The sequence below is a fragment of the Salminus brasiliensis genome, chromosome 9 (genome assembly GCF_030463535.1).
Source record: "Salminus brasiliensis chromosome 9, fSalBra1.hap2, whole genome shotgun sequence".
Classification (NCBI taxonomy): Eukaryota; Metazoa; Chordata; class Actinopteri; order Characiformes; family Bryconidae; genus Salminus; species Salminus brasiliensis.
The window spans coordinates 28818227-28844196 of NC_132886.1; the positions used below are offsets into that span (position 1 = coordinate 28818227).

At 41.6% G+C, this 25970-nt stretch overlaps 1 protein-coding gene across 1 annotated transcript in view; it reads right to left on the reverse strand.

Moving 5' to 3' along the window:
* Positions 1 to 474: 474 nt before the first annotated feature.
* LOC140562464 (macrophage mannose receptor 1-like) overlaps positions 475 to 25970 on the reverse strand; it is a 39534-nt gene continuing 14038 nt past the window's right edge. The window contains exons 12-30 of the mRNA XM_072688131.1: positions 24831 to 25030; positions 23745 to 23866; positions 15000 to 15072; positions 14748 to 14901; positions 12348 to 12383; positions 11927 to 12090; positions 11758 to 11822; positions 11560 to 11660; positions 9036 to 9178; positions 7541 to 7643; positions 7079 to 7227; positions 5422 to 5527; positions 5083 to 5312; positions 4276 to 4441; positions 3391 to 3549; positions 2730 to 2846; positions 2285 to 2473; positions 1597 to 1629; positions 475 to 907 (exon numbers count right to left, since the gene is read on the reverse strand). Coding sequence (XP_072544232.1) covers positions 693 to 907; positions 1597 to 1629; positions 2285 to 2473; positions 2730 to 2846; positions 3391 to 3549; positions 4276 to 4441; positions 5083 to 5312; positions 5422 to 5527; positions 7079 to 7227; positions 7541 to 7643; positions 9036 to 9178; positions 11560 to 11660; positions 11758 to 11822; positions 11927 to 12090; positions 12348 to 12383; positions 14748 to 14901; positions 15000 to 15072; positions 23745 to 23866; positions 24831 to 25030 — 2525 coding nt within the window. The 3' untranslated portion in view covers positions 475 to 692. The remainder of the gene's footprint in view (positions 908 to 1596; positions 1630 to 2284; positions 2474 to 2729; positions 2847 to 3390; positions 3550 to 4275; positions 4442 to 5082; positions 5313 to 5421; positions 5528 to 7078; positions 7228 to 7540; positions 7644 to 9035; positions 9179 to 11559; positions 11661 to 11757; positions 11823 to 11926; positions 12091 to 12347; positions 12384 to 14747; positions 14902 to 14999; positions 15073 to 23744; positions 23867 to 24830; positions 25031 to 25970) is intronic.

Here is a 25970-nt window from a genome sequence, read left to right on the forward strand (position 1 = left end):
CAGAGATTTCATGCAGAGATTACAGTATGGTGCTTTTAGTGTTTTAGGTTTGTGATTGAGTTTTTAGCTTTTTTTTTTGTAGGAAAAAAAACTCCTATTAAGACTTCAGATCTTTTTAGAGAAAGGCCTTATTATTAAAATGCATTTACTCAGCACAGTTAGATTTTTTATTTGTGGATTTTTCATTTTTTAAAAGCTTATTAAGGATTTTATTTTGCTAAACCTTATTTTACATGTATTATTTAATTTTATATTATTTCATTATATCATTAAATGTTTATAAAGCATCTTGAGATGACACTATAATTAAAGTGTGCTATATAAATAACAATTCTCTTAAATAAATACATAAAAATGTTTTATCTCTCTTTTGAATATAAAATAATTAAAGGTTAAATTACAAATGATATTTTCCTTCCAGTGTCCTGAATTGGAGTAAAGAAATACAACAATAAAACTGTCACTGATCAAACATACATTGATCATGCAAATTATATTTAAAAAAAAGGAAATGGATTGTCAAAAAGAGCTTTGGCATGTTACATTTTAGATATACAAATATAAATCCTACATGTTTGAAACAATAATTCTAATCCCACTTTTTAAAATGACACCATAAATGTGGGATAGAATAAAAGCACAGTTAATTAAACAGTTATCACGGCGCACACTTTGCGAAGCAGGAGTCTATTTTATTCCATGTTGTCCACTAAGATTTTGGTGTCTTTCTCTTCTGACTGGGGGGCTTCTGTAGTGTAATACAATGGGTTCACAACTGTGGGAAGAGCAATGGGACGTTTGGAGGTTTTGTAGTAGACATAAGCCAGTCCAGCCAGCACAGAGACCACCATAATCACCACGACCACGGACACCACAGCGGAATGTGTCCGCTGGGATTTATCAACATCTGCGGTAGAATCAGAGAACAGAGAATTTAAAGTTAGCCAAGTGAGATAAATCATTAGTAGGGACGGGCAGTATCCACCTTTTTTATATCGTCAAACCGTCTCTAAATATTAGTGCTGGGGAGTAACGTGAATAGCACACACTGGCCTATGTCCTACTTTTGAGCAACTAAGTAAACATTGCAACATTTGAATCAATCAATCTTTCAATAAACGTTGAACCATCAGTCTGACGACCGCACTGTTAACCTGCTCTAAATCAAAGAAGTATGTGGTTAGAATTAGCTTAGTTAGCATGATAACATTTTGATAGCATAAACAATGAAGTTGAGTGACTGCTGTAAGAAGCACAGAAAGCTACATTTTCTAGTTTGGAGCTATTGCCAGGTAGCTAGGATAAGATTAGCTTATACAAGGTATCTAGCCAGCCATACACCACCATCAACTGGGCCGACTCAAAAGATCTTGCTTAAATTCTCTACTATCATAAGTCTGCTCATGTCCCCTTCTCCGGTTTTGGAGCTTATTTGGTCGTCTGCTAAACAGACACGGAAGAGAAATTTGACAAAGCATAATTCTGAAATAGCATCCACATTCTGAGCTACCATCATCATGCCACGCATATAACTCATAACCATTAGATCAGTCCACCCTAGTCATGAGCATAGTTTAATTTCCTAAGACTGCTTACCGGTTTGGTTTAGGCCAGCTGTTGGGTGCATAACTGCAATAAAAACGGAGGGAAATGTTCAGGTTAGATTTCAAATCATTTTTAATGCAGTACTTAAGGTTTTCACACACTCAAATGAATTAAAAGTCATACATACATGTACATACAGGGTTATCTGTGTTAGATGACCAATACACTAAATACCTAAATGTTTGTGTAGATCCCTTTTAATGAATGCTACATTAAACTGGACCCATTGCTGACATATGTGTGCAAATGTACACCCACAGCTTGTGAGTCTAGTCCCTTTAGAAAAGTACTGTCAATAGAATAGGACTCTTTGGTGCAGCATATAGGAGTATAAAGGACCTAGCACTGAACTTTGGAGTAGTAGAACTGTGTTCGCTGGAATGATGGTGCGCCACCCAATACTTTTAGGATGAGGTGGGGTGGTGATTGTCCAACATCCCCTAACACTCTTGAATGAATATCCTTGATTTTATAAGGAACAATGAACGAGCAGGTGTCCCAATACTTTTGTCCACATCATGTATGATTATCCCTTACCTTAATGTAAAGAATTAAACTATAAACAATAACATATTACACAATCTTTTCATATTTTCATATGCCAAATGACTCACATGCTTTTCTTGCCAACCAGGCATATACATGGCATCACTTTACAGGAAGTGACTTTTGGACCTACCTTTGGCTATTTTGCATATGAACAGCCCATAACTGTATCCACAGTGGCGTTTCTTCCATTGTTTAGTTGTGGAGGAGATAAATACACAATTCTTGCTATCATAACTATCATCGTCATCTTCATCCTCTTCTCCAGATTCTTCCCAGTTAGTGTAATCCACCACACTATTGTCCGTCCACCGCCAGTGTCCTGTGTGGTTTAAACAGAATACTCTACCTGTTAACATACCTTACAAACACCGAAGTAAAAAGTGTAGATCAGTCAAGATTGTAAACTGTGGAATGTCCAGATGCAGCATTAGATATTGTTGCCATACTTTCTCCGTATGATCATTATCATTTTTCTAACGTCAAGTTACAGATCAGGTTTAGGTGCCCATTACTGATGTTTTGGAAGTACCTATTGTGATATTCAGTTACAGTAAACACAACAGTTTAGTATTCACCTGCAAAGGTCCTGAAGAGGCCTATCCAGAAATTCCGATTATTATTCCCAAGCAAACTGACATAATTCTCTATAAACTTGGCCTCCTTTGTGTCTTGAATGCTGGCAAGACTGGCTCCTATTTTAAAGAAAGGATAGAAATGTATTAGCATCCACGCTTATGGAGAAAGTAATGTTGGTAAATATGTGGCTCTAACAATGCTGTCGCTGTCAGACCAAAACCTTGTATCTTCATTTTTGCCTATTTTCCAATTTTTTTTTTTTTACATAATTTGAATCTGGAAGCTGTTCTGCAATTTACATGATTCATGGACCAATAGATTTGCTCCAAAATGACTTGGAATAAAAGTATTTCTACATTGACTTCCACTGAAATGTAAGAAGGTTTTTTCCTTCTTCTGTAAAGTTGCCATTTTTGAGCTTTTTGCATGGCCGCAACAGTCTATAGCATAGGCTTGTTGACCAAGCAGTTTTCATTTGACTGTGCAAATTGCCTTCAATCTTACACCAACAAGCATCTTCACTGTAAAAAAAACCTCTAAGACAGTGAGATGAGGTATGGACCAAAGAGAGTGTAAAGTGTAAGAAACCCTCAGTAAAATTCAACAATACTATATTTTAGCCCAAGACAGTTTAGAAGCGGTCTACGAAGCTGTCCTCACCTATTCTGTTACAGATGTTAGACGCTGAAACCCATGAATAAAAAGAGGTCACGAATGCATAACAGTGCCCTCTAAAAGGCAGCCATGTCATCTTGGGTTCTTTTTCTGTTGCCTCAGGGCATATGCCAGGGTACTGAGTCGGTGGAGTTGGGGCAACATCTGCGAAGATCATAATGTTGAAACAGAGAGATCACAGCAATGAAAACCAGGACAGTGTACTAGCCTATAACCTGATTAATTAGCAGTGATAGGGTAACACAACTCCCTGTTACAATAATGAGTTCAATTTCACGGAGAAATCCACATTTGTAAGCCCAAGAAATTGTTGGGCTAGACTGTTGGTATTTGTTCCAAGCTGTTGGAGTTATAACAGACTGCTAAGCTGAGGATCTGGATCTTGGCCTCCTGTATTTGTGTATATTTGTTCCATTTATACAAGTGGCTTGCAAAAGTCTGGACACCTTTGGTTCAAATGTCTGTTACCGGGAATATCAAGGTGAGTAAAATATGCCCTGACTTTCAAAAGGCATAAAACAGTGTAGCAATAGACATAACTTTGCTTGTGCTTTCTGTTTAGTATTATTTTTAAATTATAATTAAATTGTCTGTCCATGTTCTTAGGTATGACAGTTTAAGGGAGGTCACTCAGTGGGTGAACTGGGTGACTGGGCCAAATGTCAGCCAACACATAACTAGTAAGCAACATTTAACCTTTTACTCTCTCTCTCTCTCTTTCTTTCTCTCTCTCTTGCTCTCTCTCACTCATTCACACACACACACATTGCTATAGTTTGGGTCAAGACTGACACTTGAAAGATGACAAATAAATGAATGTTTTGCTACATTTTCAGAGCTTTGTATGGTTGATTGCCAACTATAGCTCACCCGTTGACCTCTTGCACACACTGTAGTAGGTTTGATTGCAGAGAGCAGTCTTCCATATTCCATCTACATCCACATAAACACAAGGATGGTCCTTCTTGGGTTCACCGTAGGCCCAGTTCTGCATACTTAACTGCCAGTTATCAATCCACAGGAAGTACCCATCGGTCTGTTCACAAACATATGAAATATCCAGTACACCGTATTCAAAAAAAGCATTTAAATAATTTAAATAATTAAATCATTTATAAATTAAAAAAAACATTTAATGTTACATTCGTCTAATGTGCTGCCACTATGGCCCAGAGGTTGCAAGTTCGAATATAGAGCCATGCTGCTTTGCCATCAGCGGCCAGCGTCAGAGAGAGCACAGTTGACTGTTAAAGGGATGTTGGCTAGCACAGGCATCTGTGTGGTCGAGCTAAGGACCCAGTCCTTTTTTTGTCTGAGCACATCGGCAGTAGTTTGAACAGAGGAGGCGGCTGGTTTTACATTTATCAGAGGAGATGTGTGTTATGTTCTCACTCTTTTAGTGTCGGGAGCATTGCTAGTGCTAGAGGGAGTTATGAACTTTTACGTTCACTTTATATATATATATATATATATATATATATATATATATATATATATATATATATATATATAACAGGATATAATAATACAATTTATATATATACAATATAATAATAATATGATAATAATAATACAGGGGTGCAGCACTTCAATATTAAATTATACTGAAATAAGCTATATTATATATTATATATCCTACATTAAAAGTTTTTGCAGGTAAAAAAAAAAAAGTCCTACCTCCATACTGTTAAGACCGATCCACAGGGGTTGTCCAAGTTTATGAGTCTGCAGTTCAATGTAGGACTGGGTGAAGGCGTCCCGAATGCTGGCCAGGTTTGCCCCCTCAGCCTCACAGTGACTCTTTGCTTCTTTCCAGGTCATGTTTGTTTGGACAAGCATGTAAGAAGAATTTCCAAGCTTGATGAAAGTTTTAGGCACCTCTGTGGGACTTGGGATGATTAAGTGATCTACATATGAAACAAAAAATAAAAGAACATTTAAAACATTATGCTGATGTTTGTTGTTTACCACTCGTTCAACAGTGAACTAGAGCAGAAGTTGCTTTCTTAATCTTACCCAGAGCACGACTGCAAATATAGCCACTGGTTTCATTGCAGTCTTTATTCACCCATTTGCCAGGATGGACTCTTTGTCTGCCTCCCATTGTAGCACAAAGACTTTCCTTTTAAAACACAAACACAGGATCATAATTCAGGATTTCATTTACAGTTGGAAGGCCTAACACTCAGTCTTTTACGCTCATGGTTGAACTTACAATTACAGAGAGTATGATGAGCAACGCAGTCAGCCTATCGTCGCCTGTCCAATGAAAAACATGTATCTCCAAAATGGTGAAGTAGGCAAAAATTTATTAACTTTAAATGGAAGTCGATGTAAAAGCTTAGTCTGATCTATAAGATCTACTGATCTTATAATTCATCTAGAATTATCCACACAGTGCACAGAGAAGCTACAGGGCTCCCAGAATGGAGACTAACTAAAAACGGACAATAATAGAGATACTTGTTTTTTCATTGGACAGCAGTTTATGTTCTTAATAAATTACAGCTGGCGGAATAAAACTTTAATTGCTTTATATATATATATATATATATATATATTTTTTTTTTTTTTTTTTATACAACTGTTTATGTTTACGTTTGATACTGTATGTGTTTGTCTCCATATCAAAACTTTCACATGAGAGTTTGGATATAAATGATATGCAGGCATTACATTTATTTTTTCCTTGGCTGGGTGACTGACTGACAGACTGAGGACAACATTTTGCCACACAGCTAACAAGTATCTTTTCTGCATAGAACCTTAGGGAGTCTGAGGTTGGGTCTCCTTAAAATATTATTGTTCAGGGAAGTGGTGCAAATGAGATCCTGGGCCCTTCACATCCAAAAACTAGTAAATATGTGGTCCACATCTTAAGGCTCTTCGGGCAATACTTTGAGTCCTCTAGCAGGCAAGGTCACATGAAATGCTAGATATAACATAATATAACATATTTTGGTCCCAAACTCTCCATTATTGAATGTCATTGATAATTCTATGCAGCCAATGGTGGTCTGGCAAAACCTGTCTTGCACCAGTGCCCAACTCACTGACACCTCTTAGAACAAAATCTTGCATTAACTGACATACAATTAGGTTTTGCTGTAACTCTAAGCATTGATAAGATTTTAGCTTGTGGTTTCTACAGTGCAATCTAGACAAGCCTAATTTGTCTTTATGGTGAAAACAAGTGTTGTGAACTCATTGACCACAAATCAGCGAAGGTACATTTGAAAGAAGCCTAGAATTTGCATTTCATGACAAGTATACTTTGCCAACTGTGAAGCATAGAATCTCATAGAGTCATGTTTTGGGGCTGTGTTGCAGCCAGTGGCACTGCCAATATTGCACGGTTGGGGGGAAGAATGAATTCCACAAAATAACCATCAAATCCTACAAAGATCAAAACATCTGTTAAAAAGCGGAAGCTAAAAGGAGGCTAGCCACTATAAGAAAATAATGATAATGATCCTCTTATACCTATGCCAGCATGGATGACCTAAAGAGTTTTTGAAAAGTCCTTAGACCCACGTCAAAATTCAACATTTAGCCAAATGGGGGTCCATATGTTTGAATACATGGTTACAGGCAAAATGTAAAAAAAAACAACAACTATTTGTTATTGTAAAAGTTGTGGAAAAATTGCAAATAATGAAAGTGTTGAACATACCATTGCATAGTATCCTGAATCTTCAGTGCTCCAATCTGTGAAAGCAACAGGACTTCCATCTGTCCATTTAAATCTACTGTCTGCCAAATTGTTGAGACCAAGCCATAAATCTGAAAAGTTGTCATCTGCCATCTGTAAGAGCAAGACGGCTAAAAACAGCAAGGGGGAGAACGTGACATGATTAACCCAACAACGTATATTGCCTTCCACATAGCACAGGCAATACCACCATATTGTAATAGAAAGAACACAAGACCACAGTGCATCTCCTGAGCTGAATCCAGATGCTAAACCTTTTAGATATGAACAAAGTAAATTCAGAGAATTGTAAAGTCTGGACCTGTGTCATTTCAACTCCTCAACTTGATTCATTGTTTTCCAGTACAGCCCTCTCTTCTGAATAGCAGAACAGAGGAAAATGAGCAAACACCTGTATTAGGAAAACACTAGGAGTTCTCTGACCTTGCTGGAGTGAATTAGTTACAGATGCTAGATTTCCTCCAAGCTGCATACAGAATGATCTGGCATCCATCCAGGTTTTCTCCTCCAGATGCACTTTGTAACACTACAAATAAATGACCACAGTTAAACAGTTAACTCTGCATGCATATTAGGCCAAATCTAAGGTACACCCCAATATCCATGTGTGCATACTATTGTGCATGTTTATTTAAACATAGATTGCTCATAGATAGATCATAGATTGAACCTGTTATACAAACACATACAGTTCAGTGCAATAGAACCTTTTGTTGTGGTAATAACTGTTCAAGCTCTGTTATGACCCTGTGTGTGTCCTCTGCTGGCCGCTAGTGGAATTGACCATCTGACAATTGGTATTTTATTCTCTCTAGGAGATGTTATCTCTGTTCCTTTTTCCTCTCTGTGGTCTTTGTTGCAGAGCGTGGAGACCCTGGATGGCCTTGGATCAGGGGTGGTGATCCTTATACCTCCCAGACATCTGAATTTTAAAAACTCTTTAATATCTCAAAATAAAGTAAATTGTAACTTTTTATGTGTTGCGGTCTTCCACGGGTCGGCTGTAACAGCTTGTATATAAACAAACATTCCTATCAGGGGTGGGGAGTTTAAGACTAGCCTAGTGACAAGATCCTGGCTATTGGGCCATAGCCTCAAATATTTTTTTGTAGCTTTTAAGGATAAAACATAATAGAAAATATTTAGTACATATTTAGAACATCCTTTATGAATACATAAATGTAATTAAATGACTTTAAAGATGCCTCTAGAATGCCATACTGCATTTACCTTGGCATAGTTGAATAATGTGAGTTCAATTCTTGGAAGTGACAAACTGTGAACCTCAAACGCTGATGTCTCTTTATTAAAAACAAGCTACCATAAATTTTTTTAGTTCTGATCCAAAGTAACAGGATTGTAAAATAACAGAACTGTAAATAGGCTTGTAAAGCGGCATCTGAGCATTTTTAGTTTCAACTAAAATCACATATTTACTATTTACACATCAAAGAACAACCTAAAATATTCAATAATGCATCCTTTATCACATTTAACATACAGACTACAGCAAAATGAAATAAAAAAGAACTTCAGAACTTGTGGGCTTTAATTTTTTCCACCTAAAATAGTGCTGTAGTTACATTCTGATGTAAGTTACAGCTATTGTAAAACACTAAAATGAGAAGAAGACAAATAAGAACTCATACTAGGAGGTGAGTTAGATCATACTCATGGTGTATCCTTCAGTTATAGGCAGTGGAGCTTAGCTTTGCCTTATTACCTTAGATGAGCTGCCTTTTACCAGTGTTGATATCGATTCATGTTCTGAGTCATTAACAGCACATAGAATATGCCATTCCAAATTATTTGATTCCAATTAAACACTTTCTGTCCAGATAATCAGCATTTTTGTGATTGTTATTCTAAATTTCTCACAATACTGTTATACTATAACTACATTTGAAACCTCGTTTACCTTGTCCTGAAATTTCACCCAGTCAGGGGCACAGCCTCCAATTGGGGGCGCAGTAGGTGCAGCAGTGGCATTGACTGGGACAGATCCACTTCGCTTGCAGACAAACATCTCAGAATCACCACAGTTCAAACTTTGCCAAAGCCCTAGAGAACACAGGGGTACATTAGTCTGAATTTTACATGTTTACATGAAAATCATCCAATCATGTTTAATAAAACATCCAAAATGTTTTATTAAACATTTTTATAAATTACATTTTACTGACTGTATGTGATGTGGTCAATATCTAAAATAATAATTCTGACTAACCCTAACCTTAAACTCAACCCTAAACCTAATCTTGCACTTATTCATTATCATTTTCTAAACTAAACCTAAATCTAACCCTAATTTGAACCCTAAACTTAAACTCAACTCAGGACCTAATCCTAACCCAATAAACTAAAAATAACAACAACTAAAAATCTAGTCCTAATCCTGGTCTTCACCCTAACCTTAACTCCAACTCAAAGCCTAACTGTAACCCTTACCTTGGCCCTAAGTCTAACCTTCTAATCAACTTAAAGCTGAATTCTAACCTAAATGCTGAACCTAAAAAGAGAGGTTTGGCTCTCTGTTGTCCCACCCCCAGCTGAATTCTGATTCTGAAAAGTGACCAGTGAGTACCAGCCCTTTTCGAGCACTGCCGTAATCCTAAAATTAAACTCAACCCATAACCTAATCCTAACCACTAACCAGAACCTCCTCCCTGCTCCTTAACCTAACCCTAAACCTAAACAACCCAAACCCTAAAACCACCTTTAACCCTGGCCCTGACCCCAATTTAAAAGTCCACCCAAAGCATTATGGTCTTAAAACTCAAACTCAACCTTAATCCAAAGACCTAGCCTCAAACAAAACCTCAAACCTCCTCATACTCCTAACCCTAATCCTAGCCAAAAACCTAACCTAGTTCATGTTCTAAAGCTAAACCCAAGTCAAGTCATACATTTCACCAGATTTTGCAACAATCTGAACATTTGTCTAATCAATAGTTCACACTCAAATATTATGTATACTGTAAGTCCAGAGGGTGCACTTTAAGATTTTTTCCACATGTGTTTTAACAAGCTATTAGGAATAATTAAAAAAAAAAACAACCAGTTTAATTTGGAAAACCACCAATGGCGAACCATCAGGGCCTTCAAGATCATATATTTTATCTGAAGAAATCAGATTAGTATTTTTTTGCAAATTCCTCTAAATTCCACTTTTTGCATAGTTTTTCAGAAATGAAACTCTGAACCTGATGTCTGACCTCTGTTTGTCAATAGCATAACATTGCTATTTACATGAAGAAAACTATCATTACGGATGGACAGTCTGATCAATCAAAACCAAGTCAGAGTGCTCCAGGGTGTTGTAGCTGGCCCTCATATGTCAGTGCTACATGTCAGATCTACTACCCATCTCGCAAACAGTGTCCATGGGTCATTTTCTAGACAGGCATGACACAAAAAACTGGATATTATGATAACAGGCCAACCAACACCTCATCTTGAGCTTTTTACTCAGGCAGGGAAAAGGCATCTTCATCATTTTCAAGCCAGCAACAGGAAACACTATCCAGAAATTTGTTTTGTTGGAACTGCTTGCTGGTTTTCACCAGTGACAACAGTGCAAGAAGTATGGAGACTTTGAATGTATATGGAAACTTAAACATATTAAGACATGTGTAAGGAACACTGGACAGTCCAGGCTAGTAAATACAGAATCATACTTTATTTGACACTTAAATGTTGCGTCCCGTATTAAACCAATTTTGTTCTGCCTTTCCATAAAATGTTTAGTACAGACATGAGTGGGAGGCACATCCTTGACTGGACAGCTTTGGTGAAGATGATTTCAAGGCAAATTGTAAAACGGGCATAGCTTATTTTAGTAGACCATTGTGGTTTGATTGATTGTTTAGGATGTTGAGTTTATAAAGTTGAATGAATGATCATTTATTTAATATTCAGTAGTATTAGCCAATAGAAATATTATATATGGCCATTTAAAGAACAAATTATACTAATGGAATTATAGTTAATAAATTAATTAATTAATTATGAGTAAACATTTATTCTTAACATGTATATATATATATATATATATATATATATATATATATATATATATATATATATATATATATATATACACGCACGCATTTCCTAGATTAAAAATGTTTGTTGTCGGGCCCATGGTGGTCATGGCCCAGAGAAGCCGTGGTGGGTGTCCTTATTTTCTTTTCTGAAAGTCCAGGCCCTCTGCAGCAACTTTCACACCACTGCCATTTGATATGTGTAGGTTATACATTGCAGACATTATGCGCAACTATGGTGACAATGGTAAGGAAGTATCTTTGATATTACTAATTTTCATTTGCATGATCTCTAGTGCAAGCCCAAGCACAATAAGTACAGTTCACCACTGGAAGAAGCTAACTACTTTTTAAGGGTAACCTTATAATTAAAAGCATGTTTTAACTGTGATCACTGACCTTGAGAATAAGTCATTTTTACACAATGCTCATCGTTGTTCAAAAAAGCCGGCTGTTGAATTTCCCACGCCTGGAAGACTACTGGAGATCCATCCATCCACCTTGCCGAAGAACAATCAGTTAAGTTTCCTTTTGTCTTTGTCACGGTTAGCCACATTTAATGTGCTTGTGTATGTGTGGGCTTTGACATCAACTTACATCAAAGATTTGTCCATATCAATCCTCATTCCAATATAAACGTCATTATAATACAATAATTTGATCTAAAACACATAAGAGATGACATAATGAGCTCAGAACCACAAAATGTAGATAATGCACAGTAGAGGTTGCATGGTATAAACATGCAGATAATCAACAATCTTACCTGATGCCATAGAAACACCCTCTCTTCCTCATCATTAATGGACACAAGATCGCCATGCCTGTGCCTACAGAACCTACGTGCATCTTCTATAGAGGTACGGTCTTCACTGACATGGTACTGATTGTCCTTGAAGATGATCCAGCCATCCTCGGTTTTATTATACACTACCAGGGAAAGCAGAATTGAACATCTTCACAGGTTAATAAAGAGAGTGATAAGTAGCTTTACTGTCTGTGTAGGACAGTGGTTCCCAAATCTTGTTCTGGAAGACCCCTTTGCCCTGCATATTTTAGTGCTTGCTTTGCTCCAAACACATCTGATCCAGCTAATCAGCTAATTACCAAGCCCTTCCTGAGTTGAATGTGCAGGGCAGGGGGTCATTCAGGACCAGTGTTGGGAACCCCTGGCATAGAAGCCTTACTTTTTTCTGTAATTTTCACTTCCTTTGGTGTAACTCCTAGAGGAAGACAAAGAAGAAGATTTATCAGCATAAATGTTAGTACATGCAAGTTGAACAACCATAGTGAAGCACAGTCCTTTTTGAATTAAATTGACTATTCAGAATCACTCTGATATTTTCACTCTCAGAGATGTCCTAGGAATGCTTTCTTTACAATCGGTTTTGTGTACTACCTAGACAAGTGTTTTATACAACGTACAACACACTTGGTGAATGCTTTAGTATCAAGATTTTACTGAAATGTCTGACAGGTTTAAGCTATTAACTGGGTGAGTGTGTAAGTGGGCATTGCAAAAACACAGTACTGTTTAAGGATTTGGTGTAAAATAGTGGCAAAGATCAAGATGCAAATGACACCGATATTTCCAACAGGTTCTGGCTATCGAGCAAATGCAAGACCTTCTCAATATTTCATACTTTAAAAATATTTCGATACCTTTTTGAAGTATACAGAGTGGGAATTACAAATGCACTCACTCTAAATCTCAGTGGAATGTTACGGGTTTAAGCAGGAAAGATCTCCAAGTAAATTTTGTTTAAGCACAAATCACAAAATAATGTATTGTTATTCTATAATAACATCTTATTTATTACAGATTCCTTTGAGTCATTTCCACTTAATATGTTCATAGGTTAATTTTTATATAGCACTTTTGACAGCAGACGTCATCACACAGCACCTTCACAGAGCTGCGTTTCTGAGCCCCAAGTCAGCAAGCCAATGGCAATGGTGGCAGGGGAAAACTCCCTCAGTCTGAGGGGAAGAAACCTTGAGAGGAACCAAGATTCAAATGGGGAACACATCCACCTCTGGTCAAAACCAGATAGCAGAACAAATTACAGTAAATAAAAATAAATAATGGGTGCAGAGTAATAAAAACAAATCAAAAAGGAGAAGTGAGCCTAATATTGCACAATACTGTTCAGATCTAACTACTGGAAGCAGAGACTAATGTATGAAGAGGGATGAAGATTAGATCAATGATGGCCATGTTAACATGAAAAGAACTCTGAATCATTAGTTAATTGTGAGACCATTTTTGCTTACTGACTGGTTAAACGAGTGACTGAGTGACTGACTGACTAACTCACTGACTGATCAAGCTTGTTAAAGTGTGCATGCACAAGGACTGCCTCATATTTGTCTAGAAAAGACATACTACATTTTGCCACAAGCTGCTGAGAGGAGGTGTAATCTTAGGTAAGCTGAGGTTGCATCTCCTTGCTTGAAATATTAATGTAACGGGAAGTGGTGAGAAGACATGCTGTGACATTAATGTGCGTCAAAGTCCATAGCGGTAGCACGTTGTCTTAACATCGCTACCATGCCATCAGCAGCACACCAGCCTTTGTTAGTCACAATCCATGTTCGTAAGGTTTTGGGACCTATACTAAAAGATCTACCAAATATGTGGTCAACTTAAGGCTCTGAGGGCAATGCTTTATGTGTCCTTTACCATGCAGGGTTTAATGAAATGGTATATCACACATAATAGAGGTTATTTTGTGCCACAGGACCTTTTTCAAAATAAAGAGCAGATATTTTGGTCCCGAGCCCCCTCATTGATGATTCTATTCAGCCAACGGTGGTCCGGCAAAACTTGGCTTGCCTGTTTTTTCGTATTATAACCCTAACTATATTTACATTTATAGCATTTAGCTGATGCTCTTATCCAGAGCGACTTACAAGGATACTCGTATTACAAAGAAGGGCCAATGTAGTGTTAAGAGTCTTGCCCAAGGACTCTTATTGGTGTAGCACAGCATAGTCACCCAGACCAGGAATCGAACCCCAGTCTCCCACATGGTGTGATAGCTTAGTGGCAGATAGTGGTGTTATCTGTTGCGCCACACCAACCACTACCAGTTGTTAAGCAAGAGTCTATGGAGGGATCAATCTTATCAGGGGATCAGAGTAGAGCATGCTGGTGGCATGTTGTGGTTGCTTTTTCCAATAACCAGAACCTGTTTGGAGTTTCAGTGTAACAATGAAATGTTTGGTTACTCACCACCCCTTTTACTGAAATAGTGCCAGAAACTGACCGACATTTCAGTGAGGTTTAGTTAAACTGTCTTGGAGATCACTACTGATGCTTGGAGATCACTACTGATTATTTTAAAAAGTTGCCCCATGAATAATGATGTTCTTTCATAAATCATAATAAGTTGGATCCCTTGTGTAGAGCAGGGACTTTACAGTAAACCGTAAAGCTGTGAGCCACTTTAGAGCTGGTGTGCTATACACATATAGCACTAGAGCACTAATTTGAGTGTTCACGTGGGGTCTACAGAGATTTAAACAGACACTTCCATATCTTTCTTTGAGCCTAAATCATGCTACTTTACTTTAGCTTGTTTTACCTTTTCGAATCTCACAGAGCCAATTACATTTGCTTTCACAATGTAGGTCATTCCATTGGTTTGTGTTCCTCCACCAGTGAGAAACAACTGCAACACATTGTTCCACGTTGTTCAAATTGTCCGGCTCACCATCTTCCCAGTTTTCAAAGGACGACTGAACGAGAAGAAACCAAAGCTGCATTTAATCACTGCTCACATAAGACCACTCCATCCCCTTCTTGTGAAGAACCAAAAAAATTTAACCAGACTCACAGAGGAACCGTCACTCCACGTGTAACCAACAGAGGGGTCCTGGATGCTGTAGCCAATCCATGCTGTGCTTGAGCTACAAATACAAATAGAGACTAATATCAATATCAGAACTTTCCTAGAATAGAAACTCTTGTTACCACTCATACAAGAAAGTTTAGTACCTACCTAGATGTGGCTGAAATTATATACACATACACACACAAAATCAGTCATAACATTAAAACCACTCCGCTCTGATCTGCTGAGGCATGGGCTTTACAAAAACGTGTGTCGGGTGGTATATGGCAGCATATCCTTTAAGTCCTGTAAGTTGAGTTGGAGCCTCCATGGATCACATTAATGACGCTTGGACATCCACGGCCCTGTTGCCGGAATACCGTTTTTCCTTCTTTGCAGCACCTTTAGTAGGTAGAGACCACCGCATACTGGGAATGCTCCACATGACCTGATGTTTTGGAGATGTTCTAGCCATCACAATTTGGCTCTTGTCAGAGTGGCTGTCACGCCCGCGCCGTCGCACCCGCCCCAATGGCGGTCCCGGGCCGCGGCTCACAGGAAAAGAAGAACTATTTATTACTGAACCATGTCGGGTTTGTCATGTGACTGTTCATTGTCTGGTTAATGTGTTACACCTGTGGGCTGGTGTATTTAAGTAGGGCTAGGGCCAGCTGCTGGTTGCTGAGGATTACCCTTAGTGCACCACATGCACCCAGGTTATTCAGTTAACGGTAGAGACTCAGTATTCACCGGTCTGGTCTGTAGAGTGCATCCTTGTACAAGAGGACTCTCTCTCTACCTAGCTAGCTTAGCAGGGGAAGCTAACTAGCTAGTCTACTCTTGCCTCAGGGTCCATTTGGGAGCTAATGTAGATCTGTGGTGATCTTTCGCCAGGCTTCTTTGGTTCAGCAAGCTGGGGTCCTGGAGCTCCTGGAGTGAGCGGCTCTCCAGCTTGTTTCAGCAGTTAGCTCTCCTCACCGTTGGACCGGAACAGTCGTCTAGGTTTGGTGGCTGACTCCTCATGCTCTCAAGTCTAGTAAGTAATGTGTATGTGTAAAGTAATGTGCCTGACTAGCGCTACTCTATATGTCCTAGTTCATAGTTTTCCCAGGCTCGGCTTGGAGGTTTGTTTCTGAGTAACGGTATTGGCTCAGCCCCGGCAGTTAGCACTACCCTAGTGCGTCACCAGCCCCAGGTGTGTTCCTTTTGTTTGCCCAGTATTGTTTGTCACAGTTTTGTTTAGTTCTTCCTTATCCCTTGTAACTGGTGCTGCATTTCTGTTTTGTTTATGGTTTATTGTTATCAATAAACTCCTCGCTTCGGTCCATCCCCTGCGAGTGTTCTCCCGTCATTGTCAGACCGAGTGGATCATGACAGAATCCTCGGCCGACCGCCTCCAAACAGCGGGGATGGAGGCCTTGGGTCAGGCTGTTTGCGCCCAGGGTCGATTCCTGGGGCAGCAGCAACACACTTTACAGAGTGTGTCAGAGACAGTTGGTCGCCTGGTGCAGCAACAGGCTGATCAGCAGCAACAAGTCGCCCAACTAGTGGGTGGCATCCAGGGGCTCACGAATCTGTCACGACTTCCCTTAGCCCGTATCCGGTTGGAAGACCGGATACGTACCATGGCGATCCAGAGCTTTGCGAGGGGTTCTTGCTACAGTGTGCGGTTTTCTTTAATAAGGCGAAGATCGCCTTTCTCGTATCCCGACTCGCTGGAAAAGCTCTGGACTGGGCCACGGCCACCTGGGAGGACCTCAGTGAGAAGCCCTTCTCGGACTATTTGAAGCAGTTCAAGGCGGTGTTCCAACACCCCCGAGAGGGGCTCACTAAGGGCGATCTCCTGCTGCGGATGGAGCAGGGCTCCAAGCCGGCAGCCCAGTATGCGCAGGAGTTCCGAACGCTAGCCGCTGGTAGCGGATGGAACCAGCCGGCCTTGGTGGCACTGTTCCGCAACTGACATCCGCGTCTGCAGCAGGAGATGGCATGCCGGGGTGAGTCGCTTGAGCTTGACGAGCTTATCGCGCTCGCTATTAGGTTAGACCAGCTTCTTGGTTGTCCTACTAACCCCAGGTTCTTGAAAGCTGGGGGTTCAGCGGCCAGGCCGGGAAGGCAGACCGGTCCGGCTGTCCAGAGTGGAGACCTACTCGCTGGTTCAGAGGGGCAACTGCCCCGACGTCGTCGGCAGGAACGACCTGCGAGCATATGGAAGTGGGTTCCCGGGGCCTTACACAGGAAGAACGCAGTAGACGGAGCCGAGAGGGACTCTGCTAGTACTGTGGGGCTGTGGGGCATGGAAGGAAGGCCTGTCCTCGACGACTCCCATTGAAATCCTGCCTATTCACCGAGGAGCGCGAGGAAGGGACCCCTCGCGCCAATGCGGTGAGTCTGCCCGTCCAGGGACTCGTTTCCCGGTCGATCACGTTGCCAGTCAGGGTTTCCTACCAGAGCCAGTCTCTTGTCGTTTCAGCGCTGATCGACTGTGGAGCGGAGGGCAGCTTCCTGCGAGCTGACATCGCGCAGCGTCTGCGGATCCCGACCGTGCCGCTCCCGAAGCCCCTTCACGTCACCGCCCTGGACGGACAGCCCATGGGTCTTCCGCCCATCACTCACCGTACTGAGGGATTTCGTCTCACCGTGAGCTTCCTCCACCAGGAAGTGGTGTCCCTGCTGGTTCTACTTGTCTCCGAGCATGAGATGATACTAGGTCTGCCCTGGTTGAGCCAGCATAACCCTCATATCTCCTGGCCTGAACAGGAGATTGTATCCTGGTCCCCTTATTGCCGTGACAAGTGCCTTACCCTAGTCCCCCTTAGGGTCATGTCTACCTCCATAGAGAGCCCCGAGCCCGAAAACACGGTAGTCCTGCCACCGGAGTATAACGATATGCGAGATGGTTTCAATAAGTCCAGTGCCGCTAAACTCCCCCCCCCCCAATCGCCCTTACGATTGCGCCATAGATCTGGTTGAGGGGGCCACTTTACCTAAAGCCAGGATCTACCCCCTTACGTGGGAGGAAGAGAGGGCAATGGAGGACTACATTTCAGAGGCTTTAGCTCAGGGATACATCACTCCGTCAAAGTCTCCGGTGGCTTCGGGTTTTTTTTTCATCAGGAAGAAGGGGGGTGGGTTAAGGCCATGTATAGATTATCGGGCACTCAACGCAATCACCAATAGGTACCCGTTTCCTATGCCGTTGGTGCCTTCCGCTCTTGAGCAGCTGCGGGGAGCCCAGATATTCATGAAATTGGATCTCCGCAGTGCGTACAACCTGGTGCGTATCAGGGAGGGGGACGAATAGAAGACGGCATTCATGACCACCAGGGGGCATTTCCAGTACCGGGTTATGCCATATGGGTTAGCTAACGCCCCCTCCGTCTTCCAGGCTTTCATAAATGACGTCCTGAAAGACTACCTCGGACGCTTTGTGGTGGTCTTTCTGGACGACATTCTAGTGTACTCCCCCGACCTGTATACGCACATCCGTCAAGATCGTCTGGTCCTGGCGAGGCTTAGGGCCCACCTGCTATTCGCAAAATTAGAGAAGTGCGTGTTCCACGTCCATGAGATCCCTTTTCTGGGGTACATTATCAGCGAGCGGGGGGTTCAGATGGATCAGACTAAAGTCCAGGCAGTCTTGGACTGGCTGTCACCTGGCTCCATGTAGGAGGTCCAGCGGTTCCTAGGTTTCGCTAATTTTTATCGGCAGTTTATCCGGGATTTTAGCAGGTTGGCAGCCCCGATAACGTCGTTACTCAAAGGAGCTCCCCGGCGCATCACGTGGACGTCGGCCGCGGAGGACTCCTTCCAGGCGCTCAAACACGCATTCACGTCGGCCCCGCTGTTGCGCCACCCCGATCCCCGTAAGCCGTTCGTGGTCGAGGTGGATGCCTCCAACACCGGGGTAGGGGTGGTTCTCTCCCTCCATCCGGTGGTGTTCTACTCAAAGAAGCTCACTGGGGCCGAACGGAATTATGGGGTAGGGGATAGGGAGCTCCTGGCAGTCAAGATGGCGCTCGGAGAGTGGTGGTTAGAGGGTGCTGCCTACCCCTTCCTGGTATTAACAGATCACAAGAATCTAGAGTGTCTGAACCCCCGGCAAGCCAGGTGGTCCCTGTTCTTCGCCAGGTTCAGATTTACGATCTCGTATCGTCCGGGCTCCCGCAACACCATAGCGGACGCTCTCTCTCGTATTCACCAGTCTGTGGATGAGGGAGAGACTGCTTCAGCACCCATCCTGCCATCAGGTGTCACCGTCGCAGCTATTCAGTGGGACCTGGATACAGAGATAGACGAGGCCATCAAACGCACCACCGTGCCCCCATCATGCCCTGTGGACAAGGTCTACGTCCCAGGGGCTTTCCGGGAGAAGCTCATCGGTTGGGCTCACGCTTCTCTGGCATCGGGTCATCCAGGTGAGGCCCGCACGTACTATCTGCTCTCTCCCAAATATTGGTGGGAGGGGATGAGGGCAGATATACATCGGGTAGTGGCATCATGCAGTGAGTGTGCTCAATGTAAGACCCCGAAGACGCTCCCGTCGGGGAAGCTCATGCCGCTACCCGTTCCTGAACGTCCGTGGTCTCACCTGGCTGTTGAATTTCAGGATTCTGGAGGACATAGTATCTGACCGGGGGGCCCAGTTCACGTCTAAGGTATGGGGTGCCTTCTGTGAACACCTGGGGGTGAGTGTAAGCCTGTCCTCGGGTTATCACCCCCAGTCTAACGGCCAGTGCGAGCACACTAACCAGGAGCTGGGGAAGTTCCTACGGCTGTACTGTCATGACTACCCCAGCGACTGGTCCCGGTCACTGAGGTGCGCAACCACTGGCCTGACCCCATACCAATGTTACCTAGGCTACCAGCCTCCGCTGGCCCCCTGGACTGCCACGGAGACCCAAGTCCCAGCAGTGGATGCTTGGATGCGTCGCAGCGAAGCGGTCTGGACCGGAGCCCACCAGCACATCCAGACGTTCCTGCGACGCTACAAGGCCCAAGCGGACCGGGAGAGAGGGGAGACTCCGACATACCAACCAGGTGACCGGGTCTGGTTGGCCACGAAGGACCTCCGGACTAGTCTCCCTTCTCACAAGCTGTGGCTCAGATTCATATACCTGCCCATTTCCAACACACTTTAAGAACTGACTGTAGAATAACATATATTATATAATAACACTTGAAGACATATTCTAGCTCTTGACCGGTGCCATTGTAACCAGATAATCAATGTTATTTACATCACCTGTCAGTGGTTTTAATATTATAGCATACACTTATAATATATATGCGAGAAGATTATATAACTCAATATATACCATGCATTCACTTTTTTTAGGTTGAGGCCTTGTGCTAAAATAAAAAAGGTTTCCCCAATCAATCTGCACAAAGTACACTATAAAAAGAAAGTGAAAACAAATATTAAAATTTGTTGCCAATTTATGAAATGTCAGGTCTGTGTCGTCTGGCTCTCCCCCAGGGGCGATCCCGAGACTCTGCCCCCATGCCCATATAAGGAACCAGGGATTCCGGAATTTGGCTGCGTATGTGCTTTGCGGCCAGCTTCCCTCGTTAAGCTGACAACGAACACCTGGGACTGGGGCTTCTGTTTTGTTGTCACTGTTTCGAGCCTTCTTGTGTTCTCTGTTTATCCGAAGTGTTGCTTCATAGATCACAATTCGTAGTTCTGTTTTGTTTTGATTCCAAAGCCCTGCTTCGTAGTTTACGTTCATGAGTTTTGCTTTTTTTTGTACCCCTGTCACCTTAGTTCATGTTTTCCCAGTTCATGTATTCCCTGTTATACCGTTCAGAGCCCTCCCAGTCCCAGGTGTCTTACAGGTGTATTACATTGTGTTGTCGAGTTCTGTTTGTTATTTTCACATTATGACCCTTAGATTGCTATATCTCTGATTATGCTGTTCATGTTTCTTTGATTCCTTGTGTTGATCATTGATCAAGTCTTGCATCGTCCAACCCTGCAAGTGTTTATCTGTGTTCTCACTGCCACGCCTGACCCAGCATGACATTAAAAAGAAAAAACTTTTGCATGGGCGTAATTATTTAGCTCTGAAAGGCCTCCCGTTTCACAGATCTAGAGTAGGCTACAAAATAATTCTGCTGCACCAAAAGCTCCCAAGAGCACAGTTGCCTCCATAATTCTTAAAAGGAAGAAGTTTGGAACAACCAGGACTCTTCCTAGAGCTGGCCACCTCACCAAACTAAGTCATCAGGGAAGAGAATTGGTCTTGGTGACTAAGAACCAAATGGTCACTCTGGCTAAGCTCCAAAGATCCTGTGTGCAAATGGTAGAAACTTCCAGAAGGTCAACCACCACTGCAGCACTTTGTAATTGCAACAATCTGGGCTTTATTGCAGAGTGGCCAGCCAGGAGCCTCTTCTCCGGCTGGGACAGGGAGACTGGTTAGGGTTGAGGGAAAGATGAAAGTAAAAGGACCTTATCCAAAGTTGCTTGGGACCTCAGACTGGGAGAAAGGTTTACCTTTCAACAAGACAATGACCTTAAGGACACAGCCAAGACAACATAGGCGGTGGTTGGTGTGGCGCAACAGATAACACCTCTACCTGTACTATACCATGTTGGAGACTGGGGTTCAATTCCCAGTCTGGGTGACTATGCTGCACTACACCAATAAGAGTCCCTGGTAGTAACCTTGCAAGTCGCTCTGGATAAGAGCGTCAGCTAAATGCCGTAAATGTAAACATAGGAGTGGCTTAGGGACAACTCTGTGAATGACCTGGAGTGGTCCAGCCAGAGCACCGACTTAAACTATATTAAAAAATCTCTGGAGAGACCTGTAACTGGCTGCCCACTGATTGACCCCATCAAATCTGACAGAGCTTGAGAACATCTGCAGAGAAGAATGGCAGAAAATCCTTAAACCTTGTGGACTCACATCCAGGAAGACTGTAGGCTGTAATTGCTGCCAAAAGGTGTTTTAAAGTAATGAGTAAAAGGTCTGAACCATCCATGCAATATTTTAGTCTTTCCTTTTTAATAATTATCAGAAATTATCAGAAAATTCTAAAATTCTCATTATGGAGTATATGATTATATTTTAGCACTAAGGCCTCAAAATAACAATGTGAAAGCATAAAATTAAAAGGGTCTATCTATCTATCTATCTATACACACATACAGTTGAAACCAGAAGTTTACATACACTATATAAAAAGACACATATGCATTTCACTGTCTGACAAGAAATCAGAATAAACTTTTCCTGTTATAGGTGAATTAGGATTACTAAAATTATTTATATTCGCTAAATGCCAGAATAATGATGGAGGGATTTCAAAGTCAAAGGTTTAAATACACTAAGATTACTATGCCTTTAAACAATTAGGGACATCCCATATGATGATATCATGTCTTTGGAAGCTTCTGATAGGTTTATTGGCAACATCTAAGTTAATTAGAGACACACCTGTGGATATAGTTTAAGGCACACCTGAAACACACTGCTTCTTTGTGTAACATCATGAGAAAGTCGAAAGAAATCAGCTAAGATATCAGGAAGAAAATGGTGGACTTGTGGCTCATCCTTGGGTGCAATTTTCAGCCTGAAGGTGCCTCATTCATCTGTACAAACAATTATACTAAAGTACAAGCAAGATAGGATTGTCCAGCCATCATACCACTCAGGAAGGAGACAGGTTCTGTGTCCCAGAGATGAACGTGCTTTGGTCCGAAATGTGCCCAAATCAACCCAAGAACAAAAGCAAAAGACCTTGTGAAGATGCTGGCTGAAGCTGGTAAGAGTCTGTCATTATCCACAGTGAAACGAGTGCTGTATCAACATAGGCTGAAAGGCCACTCTGCCAGGAAGAAGCCATTACTCCAAAATAAACATAAAAAAGACAGATTATTGTTTGCAAATGTACACAGGGACAAAGACCTTCATTTTTGGAGACATGTCCTATGGTCTGACAAAACTAAAATTGGACAGTTTGGCCCTAATTACCATCGTTATGTTTGTAGGAATAAGGGGGATGCTTGCAAGCTTGAGAACACCATCCCAACTGTGAAACACGGGGGTGGCAGCATCATGTTGTGGGGTTGTTTTGCTGCAGGAGGGCCTGGTGCACTTCACAAAATAGATGGCATCATGAGGATAGAACATTATGTAGAAATCCTGAAGTAACATCTTAAGACATCAACCAGGAAGTTAAAGCTTGGGCGAAAATGGGTCTTCCAAATGGACAATGACTCGAAGCATAGTGCCAAACTGCTTATAAAGTGGCTTAAGGATAACAATGTTTTCGAGTAGCTATCGCAAAACCCTGATCTCAATCATATTGAAAATTGATAGGCAAAGCTGAAAAGGCATGTGCGAGCAAGGCGGTCTACAAACATGGCTCAGTTACACCAGTTCTGTCAGGAGGAATAGGTCAAAATTCCTGCCAACTACTGTGAGAAGCTTGTAGAAGGATATCCAAAACGTTTGACCTAAGTCATACAGTTTAAGGGTACCAAATACTAATGAAATGTATTTAAACTTTTGACTTTGAATAAAGTAATAAAAATTGATTAAAAAAAAAATCACTCTCTCATTATTCTGGCATTTAGCAAATAGAACTAATTTTGGTAATCCTAATTGACCTAAAACAGGAAAAGTTGATTATAAATTGATATCAGACAGTGAGAAAAAATGCATATGTCTTTTTATATAGTGTTTTTAAACTTCTGGTTTCAACTGTACACACACACACACACACACACACACACACTACCTGATGTCTTCCACCTCTATTTCAAAAGAACTGTGCATACTGAGCAGATCACCACCAAGTTCCCTGCAGAAGTCAAGTGCTTCAGACCATGTCTTCCATTGGCTTTCCTCCACTGAAAACAGCTTAAACAGGGAGAGTGAAATCCAAATTAGTGTCTGGGAACAGAATGCAGAAAACTTTGAAAGCTTTCCAGTTAGAATATCAACCATTTACTATGGTTCGCTTTAGTCCTAGGCATATTACATCCTTCATCCTTCTGCAACATCAGCCTGATAATTATATTCTTTAACCTATATAACCTAATGTTTGCACCCTGGATGAGTATTTGTGAGCTACTTGCACCAGAAAAATACATCCAGTTTTTTTAATTCAGAAAATTGAAAAGTTGTGTCACACTCCCAGGTTTACCTCCTGACTCTATGGACTACGCTACCCATGACTGTCACTATCTCCCCACCAGCCATATCATGAACGGTTCCTGCGATCATTGAGTTCTGAATGCCTTCAACGGTCTATGCTTCATTGTTTGTTATACTTAAACCCTTCTTTAGTTTGTCTCTTTGCGAAGCATTGCAGATGTTGTCTTTTCGTAAAGCATACAGAGCGTTTACTACTGTTTGTCTTCATCATGTTTCTGACTTATTTTCTGTCTCCCGGTTTTTCACTTGTTGCCTTGACCTACTGCTTTGTTGACCTGATCCTGTATGCCACTAGTTTTGACCTCTGCCTGTTTTTTCACTTACAATTTTGCCCATCCCATGTATCCGCTCACTCTATTGGTTTTGACCTGGAACTTTCTGTTTACTGCATCTGTGGATTAACCTCTCTTCATTAAAGTTTTTATTTTTTTATCCGTAAGCCTCTGGTTCATCCTACTTTTAAATAATGACTCTCAGTTTTCTGCCAGTTATTTGAGGGTTCATGCTTTAATGGGTTATTATTCAGTAATAACTGAAGTAAACAGTCAGTAAATAAAAACTGACTAACCAAGGAGGGCTCAAGAAAGTTTTTTTGTTTGTTTGTTAGTTGTTTTTTTTTAACCAACAAGCGTCATAAGTTCATCATTATTTTTTGGCCTTTTTATACCTTGTAGCAGAGATCTCTCTCTGGTACCGGATCCCAGCCCTCACTGCAGCTGGCAGCAGGAGTGGTTGGAGGGGGCGGAGTTGTGATCAACCCCTCAGCTTTCTTCTTGCAGATGTATTTCTCTGCATTAGTGCAGCTTAGCACATCCCACAATCCAGCAAGTAATCCAGTGGTCACAGCGACACAACCTTGCCTTTGCCCTGTGTGTTCCAAGACAGATTACATTTTGTAGGTCAAAAACAACACAGCACTGAAACAAACATTTCATAGGCAGACGACTCAGCTCTGAAATCAAATGGGTCCTTCTAGACATAGGTCCTGGATTGAGCTGAAGAATGCCCAGATGCTACGATGTTACGAGCCTATTTACAACCCTATTATAAACTCTCCGCAAGCACCTGCTTGCTTTCTCAGGCTTGGCCTTCTCAAGTTTTTCTGAATAATGTTGTAGTTCTCTGTCACACAAGTAGCAAGCTGAAGAGATTTTAGCTGATTAACTTTCTTTTTTGGCTTTCTTTTTTTTATTCGCATCCCTGGGCTTGGCTTCCACCACCCCCTGAGATATCCTAGAGCTTCCCCTTCGGAGTTGAGTTCAGCTCAAGTTTGGTAGTCAGCTGAGGTAGTCCAGTTTGTTTTAGAGTGCAGTTTGTTTTAAAATGATGGGAAATGCCTAGCATGGATACCCAATCTCTAATATCTAGCTAGCTTTTGCTTTGTTGTGTACCGAGTTTGAGCTCCCTGTTTGAGGTCTGGGTCATGTTCAACTTGTTGATAACTTCCTATACTTCCACTTCCTATAACTAGCACCCGAGTCTGGCGGTGATGTGTTGCTCTCCAGTGTTACAAGTATTCACAACAGCAGATGCTCCCAAAAAAGCTGTTGTGTTTGACCGCATGGTAGCTTTTTTAAGCTGTTAAAAGGCTTTCGCTAGTGGACTGGGTGTTTGTCAACTTTGGGGGGATGTGAATATAACAATCTACAATTGGCCCATTTTTCAGCTCCTACATGAGGAGACAACAGTGCTTCAGGGTCAAAGTATGTCAGTTAAAAAAAGATACATTCACTTTTCCACTATGCTGAATATATTTAATTTATTTAACAATGCAAAACTTTGCGATATGGGATGGTCAGGGAGTAAG